Here is an 8,992-nt window from a genome sequence, read left to right as displayed (position 1 = left end):
ATCGGGGGAATCCCTCAGATTGTGCAAAAGTTTCTTGAAGAGAGTTTGACCTTTTTCGTAGCCTGGACTAAAGCCACTCACTCTTCACCGCCCCCACATCCGCCCAAAAGGTTGGGTCTAATTAGCGAACAATTAGCCGAATCCATGGGCAGTTTTCTAATTACGAGCCCCAAATTTATTTTAATTATGGATATAATTGGTTCGAATATTGTGCTGCTGGTTGAGTGGGCAGTGATTGGATAAGTGACAGAAAACTGTATATATTTTAAAGAGTAATTTACTAGAAATTCTGGAGGTTCCAACATCCATCAGAACTCAATTGAGACTCTTTGGTTGCCTGTAAATTTAGTTGTTGAAAAACTTTTCATTCTTGGTTCCGCTTGTTCGTTTGTGCTCAGAACTCGGAAACATTTGTGTGTGTTCCATAAACTTGCTCAACTTCCTTGCCACAACAGATGCTCCAACGCGCAACATGCTAAGTTTTAGCTCATCTTTGAAGCTGGATAAAAAATTGGATGTTACAAATTGTTGAATACATATTGTGTGACAGTAGACACACATCAAACGACTCAAAAACATTCAATAGCTCAGCTCTAATCCCCTTGAAGATATAAAAAGAAATCCATTGTGAAGTACACTCAAGTAAATAGACCATTTATTCAGATGCTGGGGGATGTATCCTCCGTACAGAAAAAAATTGTTCCATCAACAGCTACAGTTTGAATATATTGTACACACAAAATAGTATTGGCTAAACGAGTACTATGTATGTACCTCATGTATTGTTTGTATATGTTGTTCAGGTGTAGGTGTAGGTGTAGGTGGGGGGATTGGTTGGTAAGTGGTTCACCTAGACGACATTTAACTTGGTTTTGCTGCTCTGCTGTGGCTTGGGGGCTGTGGCTGTGGCTGTGGCTGGGCCTGGTACCTGGTCTCCTTCCTTCCATCATCGCCATTCACGCTAATATCTAGTACTACCTCATCGCACTCGCAGATCTCCGTTCGGAAATGGAATTCAATGAAAGTTCAGTCTCTTAAGATGCACTTGCCTTGCTAAAATCTTCTCTGGGTAGTTTTCTCTAAACGGAGTTCTCCTCGAGCCCTTGCTGCAACTGGGAAATGATTAGCAATAGAAGGGGGAGCACGGTTTGTCCTATTTACTACCTTCATCAGAGGACTGATTGCACGGGGCATAACACTGAGTGTACTGCCTGAGCATGTGGTATTGCCGCCTCCAGTGTGCAGGGCGTTGTTGGAGCCCCGGTGCAGGGCGAGGCAGGGGGGATGCTGCCCCACCAGTGTCGTGGTGGTGGCCGAGCTTACACAGGACTCCCGCTTGCCGCGTCCGTAGTAGCTGGTCAGAGGCCTGCAATGGATATCAGATGACACGCAGATTTAATCCCACTCTCCCGCACATCCAATTATCATCTTCTCCGTCCACGTACCGCATGCTCTCAGCCCGCGGCGAGCTGCCGCCTTTGGAGAAACTTTTCGTGGTGTACCTGTCGAGGGGTGCAGAAGAGGAAAGACCAGGGATGAGTGTGGTCAAGCTCCAGCGCTATTGGACTCTATATCCCTATACCCACCGTCGGTTCTGGCTCTGCTGGATGTCACGCGTGTCCCGCCACGTGGATATGTGGTGTCGCAGGGCATTGCGCACCTCCGAGTTGAGGAAACAGTAGAACAGCGATACGGAGAAGCCCTGCCAGGTGCGAGGCGATGGTTGCACACAATCAGGGAGAGAACGATAGTTGAAAGCGGAGAGAACCCACCTGTGTACTCAGCAGAACAGCACGTAGAACGGCGAACATGTGACCCATGAGGCCGACCTCCGACGGCCCGGCCAGCACCACCAGGTAGGTGATACCAAAGAGGGGGATGAGCACCAGCAGCGCCTTGGCCGCCTTCCTATACTGGCGCGTCTCCACGGTATTGGCCGAGCGCAGCTTGGTGATGAGCACCTGGAAGATACGATTAGTGGCGGCTGCTCTGCACTTGCCGCTTTCGGATGCACTCACCCACATGATGCGCAGCAGGAAGGTTAAATTGATGAGCAGCACTGCACAGACGGGTCCCTGGAATATCCAATCCACATTCGTCTCCTCCATCCAGGGGCAATTGATGTCATACTTTCGGGAACACAGAGAGGCAGAAAATATTCAAAGGAGAACGTTTGGAACGAACGCCCGGAGAGACTTACCTTCTCGGAGCTGTTGTAGCTGACAGTCAGGCTCTTGGCCACCAGCCAGGTAATGACAAACAGGGCCGGACCACCTGGCCAGCAGCGGAAAATCAGGATTAATTAATAAATAAATTAATTGGCTGTTTGCAGGGGGTGTCCGCCTACTTACCCCATCCGATGGAGGCGTAGATGTTGAAGCGTATGTTGTCGCCGGAGAAGGTGTTTACCACCAGCATGTACAGATAGAGGCCCTCCACCAGCATCCAGAAGAAGTTCGTCAGCGTGAAGAAGTGGAAGAGCGTGACCAGGGCAATGCAGCTTGCCTGTCCGCTTCGAATGGAGATCTAACAAGGGCCAAGTTATCAAAGGAAGGACACCAGGTAACTCAACTCCTCGACCCACCTGCACCGATAGCAACAGTATCCAGAACAAAGCCGACATGATGTACGTGAAGAACAAATTGGCGTGAATGGTGTTGCGCAGGCAACGCAGCTCCCTGGGGGGTGGGAAGGTAATGTGAGAAGGAGCAGTTGCGGGGAACTTAGAATACAGGAACATTTTCTGGGGCTCTCCACTTACTTGAAGTAGGCAAAGACAATCAGGGCGAGGCTGAGCGAGACCAGGCTGAGGGCGTAACCGATGTAGTAAATGATGGTTGGCAGCTCCACAATGACCTCGAACTCCGTCACCGAGTGGGAGGCTGGTAGATGGGCACAGGCATCGTAGTTGGTGTACTTCTCCCACGTTCCATTCGCATGGCAGAAGCGGGTGGCGTTCTCTGAGGGTTCAAACGTTAATAGAGGGGCAACCCTTTCCATTCAATCTATAACCACTCACTGCTGCTGTCGTAGTGTATCCCCTGCAGCTCGTCCATGCACTGGAGCACGGCCAGAGTGCCGCGCGCCGTTCGGGGCCAGCACAGGATCGAGTCGAACTGGGTGAGGCAATGGTCGCTGGCATTGCCGTAGGTCGTTGAATCCATGTGCTCCTGCACCAGGCACTGCAGCTCCACGCTCGCCCCGATTCCGTCCAAATTGGACAGCATTAACAGCGGATCGATTGCGCTGCTGCCATTGGCGGCGACTGCCGCCTCCATGTAATTGTGGTCACTCATTGTGTTCCAGGGTTCCAGCACTCACAATCACACTCACTGCACCACCATTCTGTGGCTGCCCTGAAACCACCTGGGGGGCGAGTCGAGATGTGTATCAGAATAACATTGTCCGGGGACAATGTTCCCTGAATCGTTCAGGAAGTTGAATTCTTGCAATTGTTGAGGGACTGCCCGGACCCCTTTTGACCAGAGCTTGCGGCCTTTTGCCACAGTGTACGTTAATTGCATTGATACTGCCACACCCCCACACTGTGCTGTGGCCCCACGGCAATTGGTTTCCACATAAAGGGGCATGAAATCAGTTCGGGAGCGAACTTAAAGGTGTCCGATTCGCCATATTCATGGCGAACAGGAATGGTCAGGCCGAGTGCCATAAAAATTCATTAGATTCGCCATCAAAAGGCAGACAGAAGCGTCAGCAGATTGAAGGGGGAAAAGAAAAGGCTCTCTGGTGCGTGATGCCACAGCAGAGCAGACATGTGGCCATAAAAAGACCACCCACAAGTCAAAGGGCTCACCAGTCAGGGCCCATGGTTTTACTTAGAAATTAGAAACGCTAACTTCCTGCCAGCGCCTGCCAGCGGGTGTGGCCTGGTTGTGTGGCTTTGGGTGGTACTGGGTGGGCCAGGGCGGTGCCTTCAGGTCAGCATCAGCAAGCGGAAATCTCACATTTTAGCTCTGATAATAAATGGCATAAATGATGCATCGTTACATTAATGTATGGCATAAAGCAGGGCGGCAATAGGAACACACCCAACCCATGAGTGGAAAACCTTCCAAATAATCTGATGCTGTACAGAGAGTGACGAAACAAAGCAGAAGGCCCTAAGCAACCAGGCAAGTTTAGTCCGAAAAGTTTTCCCGCAGCGTTTAACCAAATTCTCCGGAAATGAAAAGTTTTCCGAATGGCCAACAGGACGTATGGATATTTGAGACACAATTAAATGGATTTCAAGAGAACAACAAATTGTTCTCCGTAAATTTAATTTCTTTGGAAAAGCAATACCCAACCAATTTTTTAATTGAAACAACACCGATTCCTGGCCATGAAATATTAAGTCCGCAGGCGAACTTCACACCCCTGTGGGGGCTCTACTTCTGGTTCCCACTGTGGCTGGTCGTCCTTTGACAATCTTCTGCCGGTTCTTTGCCTAATGTTGTTCCTTTCTTGTTGTTTAGGTGACATGCTCGTAAATTAGAGCAATGCATGCACATAAAACAAAAGAAAAGTTGATTATTACGACCCAACACTCCGCACGGACCCTGGCACAAAGTCTGCTCCGAAGTTCTCTCGAGCACCACGCATTCATTAGCTTCTCGCTAAATTATAACACATACGCCGCGTTGCCTTTTAAGACACCCTCGCGCCAAGGACCGCCACCGACCAGCAGCAGACATGAGAAATGAGTTAGGGCCACAATACATAAAACACAAAGTAAAACTCAATTTTAAGTTGAAAATTTTGTAAATTCGCTGGAGAGAAGAAACGGAAGAGAGAAAAGGGAATCGCCCGCCTCTAATTACCTCATAAATAATGCCGCAGCAAAATTGCCAAGTCAGTGGAGGACTAAATTATGGCCAGAACTGCTAATTGCATATTTGATTTCAATTAAATCCGACAAACAGTACAAAAAAACAGCGGCCAAAAGAACACATAAGGCAGAAGGATATTTTTTATTTCCGTTTAAATGCAAATGCATTCTGACAGCATGAATGGAGGCAAATCTCATTTATGGGCAGTCAACTTTATGAATGTCCACCCCATCGGACAGAAACTGGAAGAGCACATTCAGCAGGGCTCCCCACCAAAAAAAGAGGACATTACCAGAAATAAACACAAGCAAACGAAATGGGACTCGACCGACATATGATGTAGATGAAGATGGACAAATCAAATGCGCAGCCCCAGAGATCACTGGGAAATGGAAGTGCCTCCCACAAGCCCTCCTCCTGCTGTTCGTGCTATTATAGAAGATTGTATCTAATCTCGTACGATTGCACACAATGGATTTGCCAAAGGCGACACAAAATGCGAAAAGGAGAAAGGACCGAGATTCCTTGTGGGTTGGTTCTTGGGCCATGTGAGAATTTCTGCAATTTCCGGCTGCTGCTTTAAGGCTTATAAATGTTTGCCGTGAGGGGGATTTCTTTAGAGAATTGAAAATATAATAGCAATCCGAGTACGAGTGCGAGTGCGTGTGTGGTCCCCATTTAGCATTCCCCGACATTCTCTCACTCGTTACATATACAACATTAAATCGAGTTTGCGGGTTTTCGGTCCATTGAAGGATCTTTGGGGCTCGTTTTTGTAATTGGCCAACATGTTTCATTCTGGCCCAGGACATCGCCGGGAAGTGCTACTTTCTGGGCTCATTAATGTAGCTCATTAAATTTTATATGCATAAACAGAATCCAGACAGCAGAAAACAGCAACAATGAACATATTAAATTCATAAGCTTTGTCGTGCGAGGCAGCACAGAGAAATAACGTATACGCAGCATGGCCAAGAGGAAGAAAGGAAGAACAGACTGCCCCCAACGATATGGGGCTTAGAGAAAGTTTTTAATGAAATTGCTCATTTAAGCGAGAAAACATTGTTTCGGATCGGAAAGTTATCGCACACTTTGATGTTGAATAATTCGGGTTCCCCCCCAGAAGGAGAACATTTTTGCATTTCAAACACTTTTATTTAGCCTTCGGGGGCAATCAAATTTGATGGTCGATGGTCCACCACATGCCCCAAAGGTACTAAGAGACGGTCTAGACAATCGAGTATCATAATTTGCAGGCACGCAAGTCCTTTTCGATTTCCGTTTCCGCTCGGACCTTCATTCTTTGCTTAAGTCAGCACAAGCTCGTATCGCATCTGGAAGGAGCAGCGGAAGGGGCAGACACTCAAACGATTGCCAACAAGTGTGGCATTTTATTGTCTGGCCTTTAACGGCTTTCCGCTCATTGTGTGGCACGTGCAGGTCGCACTGCAACAGCAACAGTAGGAGCAGTTACGTGAGGGATTTTAGCTTCTCGAGTTAAATCCATAAATATCTGCCACAAAAGGCAAACAAGCCAGAAACAGTGGCAGGAGAGCCTGTGGGCCAAATCTGTTATTTATTGGCTCAATAAAAATTCGGTTTAATGCATTACAAGTGTGTCGAAATATGTGAGAGATTTTCACAAGATTTACGGCGGAAGTCCATAAAGCAAAGGGGCAACAAGTCCCGAAGCCCTGCCTGGTTATCAGAGATGGATTGGGGTGTTTCGTGTTCCACCACCTGGAGTGGATTTGCCCAATCGATTCCGCAAACACGCCTTACAATGGCCCTATTGGAATTTGTGGATTTTCCCTTGAAACCGCTGCATTCTGCACATTCTGTAGCCCATTGCATTGTTCCCCATGCGCCTGGGTGTGGGTGTGTATCTGTGTGTATGCGTTGGCATTTTAATTAACCGCAAATTGTTTGCCATTCTTTCTGCACACCCATCAGTAGCCAGCCTCCATACACATCCAGGGATACAGACGGATATCTCTTACATTGCCTGGACCCGAATCCTACTTCTTCTCCGAACGGGCGTTGGGTTCCTTTGTATCCTTTGGGATTTCCTTTTTCTTATATTTTACACTTGCAGATTGCCGAGTTTAACGGGGATTTTTCCACTGACCACAGAGTGAGAGCGACAGTCCTTTGTCCCTTGGGCCAGGACAGCCACTTACTTGACCCGGCTTAAATGTGTTTAACGCCTTCTGAGCTGCCAAATGATGATGTTTGAGCTGCTTTCGTATGAGTTTTTGTGCGAGGGGTACGCGCGGGTGTGTGGGTCTCCGCTTACACCAGTCTGTGCCTGTGTCTGTGCGTTTGTTTGTCTAGTTGCCTTGGTTATGGATGGACAGACACACACCCCACACACACAGAGCAGAGAACTTTATGGTTTTGGCATTTACACTCGCATTTTTATCCAGGATTATTTGTTATATTCACACTCGCACTTGCACAATAACTATAAGCCCTTTATGCGGCCATTGACTTTATGATATTTTTCTTTGGTAAATTCTTTCTTTATAAAGCCTTTAAAGTCTTTAAAAGATTCGTTTTGTTTCGAGTATTTTTCAAACAATATGATTTTGAAAATATGTTTTGCTATCCTTTTTCAACTTTGGAATTTCCCAGAAGAACCGCACTCGCTCACATCCCGTTGATAACTGAAGCCGATGGCCGCAGGAAGCATCTTAACAAGCCACAACATTTTGACGTTCTTACCAAAACGCGCGAAACGCCTTTGCGACCCACAATGGGGAGAGCTTTCCAAAGCTGCGTTCCACAAGAGCTTTTGACGCCAGGCAACAGGTGGGACCCATTGTTTGAAGGGATATGATAGGGGATGCCCCGTGTTCTCTGGTCAATGCAGTTCTACAATAATGCCTGAAAATCTGGATATTTGATTTACGCAAATATTTGCTGGGCCCGATATTTGCTGAGCATTTCGCTGGCTGGGGCTTAAGTCTGTTTACTTAGGGCCCGTGGACCGAGTAGAAGGGATGTGGGTATTGGAATTGGTTTCAGGGATCCATCCCTTTGAAGTCCCACGTTGATTTAATTGCCACAGCTTCTATGGCACCCCAGGTGTGGAGGAGGATGTGGATGTGGGCTAGGCTAATCAAATTAAACTCGAGTGGAGTGGAGCTCTGGCCTGACAGTTATTGAAATATCAATATGGGGTCGTGTGGGGATGCTTCAGGCAAATGGTTCCGGGAAATTTCCTGAAATTAAATTGTAGGGAAAACAACAGACAGAATTTTTTTTGTTATATTTACGGAAGCTTTTTCCTCCACTCTTAAGTTTGATATTACAATGATAAACATTTAGACGGCGGCTGCGGGCTCTGGTATGTGTATGACACGCAGGCACACACACTCGTAGCATGGGGATGGGGGGCGGTGGAGAGTAGGGAGTCGCATGTGGGTGTGGTATGCGCGATGGCAACATCCTTATCCCAACTGTTTGATTTTCAAACAAATGCTAATGTCAACTGCCACTCAAAGGCATTTAAATTCCAATTTAAAAATGCTTTCTCTGTCTCTGTGGGTCTTTCCCATTTTGTGTGTCCCTGTGTCTCTGTATCCCTGTTCGCATTAAAGCGTTTATTCTGTCGCATGCAAATTTAATATCACACGCACTTGGAGTGGTTTTTTATTCCATTTAAATGTTCGGCAAACCTTTTTTTCGTCGATGAGTGCCAGTTTTTCTCGAATTCTTTTCCCCTTGATTTTACCGAGTACGTTTTCCATTCAATGATTATTCCCAGAAGAGAAAAAGCGTCAAAGTTTTTCCATTTACTACACCAAGAAACTTCCACAAAGAGTAGAACGCGCTTTTGCTGCAGCTAATACCGAGATTTTTCAATTAAAGCCAGTTGGGAAATGGAAAAACTAGTATGAATCAAAGTGCTCCTCTGCGATAAGTCAGTCTTAAGAACTTGAGATGTGTCTTACTTCCAATCGAAGAAGCGTGCAAGGAAACATTGTGGCAATCGCTTCGTGCCTCCCAAAGCCTTCAGCTTAGTGGTTAAGAGCATACGGAGGAAATCAGTGAACAGAAGACACAATAAGCAGGCGACAGACGAAAAATGGAAAAGCTCCTTCCACACGAGGGTGGACTTGAGCTTGAGCACTCAACGATTACTTAGCAGCCATTCACCA

At 47.0% G+C, this 8,992-nt stretch overlaps 1 protein-coding gene across 4 annotated transcripts; it reads right to left on the bottom strand.

Moving 5' to 3' along the window:
- Positions 1-7,474, bottom strand: LOC117185733 (diuretic hormone receptor). Of its 4 annotated transcripts, none has more exons than XM_033392284.1 (12): positions 6,830-7,474; positions 3,020-3,366; positions 2,762-2,960; positions 2,585-2,678; positions 2,352-2,526; positions 2,201-2,274; positions 2,019-2,129; positions 1,773-1,961; positions 1,587-1,702; positions 1,446-1,502; positions 1,165-1,366; positions 1-1,106 (listed from the first exon to the last, which is right to left on the bottom strand). In XM_033392284.1, the coding sequence occupies exons 2-12, from the start codon at positions 3,294-3,296 to the stop codon at positions 1,080-1,082; spliced, it is 1,521 nt and encodes a 506-aa protein (XP_033248175.1). In that variant the 5' UTR covers positions 3,297-3,366; positions 6,830-7,474; the 3' UTR covers positions 1-1,079. The 4 variants fall into 4 exon arrangements, with proteins under 4 accessions (XP_033248175.1, XP_033248174.1, XP_033248172.1 ...); XM_033392283.1 differs by having other exon boundaries at positions 3-1,112; positions 7,010-7,474; XM_033392281.1 differs by having other exon boundaries at positions 4-1,112.
- Between the last annotated feature and the right edge of the window lie 1,518 nt (positions 7,475-8,992).

Source organism: Drosophila miranda, chromosome 3, assembly GCF_003369915.1.
Source record: "Drosophila miranda strain MSH22 chromosome 3, D.miranda_PacBio2.1, whole genome shotgun sequence".
Classification (NCBI taxonomy): Eukaryota; Metazoa; Arthropoda; class Insecta; order Diptera; family Drosophilidae; genus Drosophila; species Drosophila miranda.
This window is presented reverse-complemented; position numbering and strand designations above follow the sequence as displayed.

Excerpts from the sequence above, each read along its gene's own strand:
- LOC117185733 (XM_033392283.1), bottom strand. The coding sequence starts at position 3,296 with ATGAGTGACCACAATTACATGGAGGCGGCAGTCGCCGCCAATGGCAGC. Across the intron at positions 2,961-3,019 it reads GATACACTACGACAGCAGCA|AGAACGCCACCCGCTTCTGC; the intron begins GTGAGTGGTTAT and ends TTGAACCCTCAG. Across the intron at positions 2,679-2,761 it reads ATTGTCTTTGCCTACTTCAA|GGAGCTGCGTTGCCTGCGCA; the intron begins GTAAGTGGAGAG and ends CCCACCCCCCAG.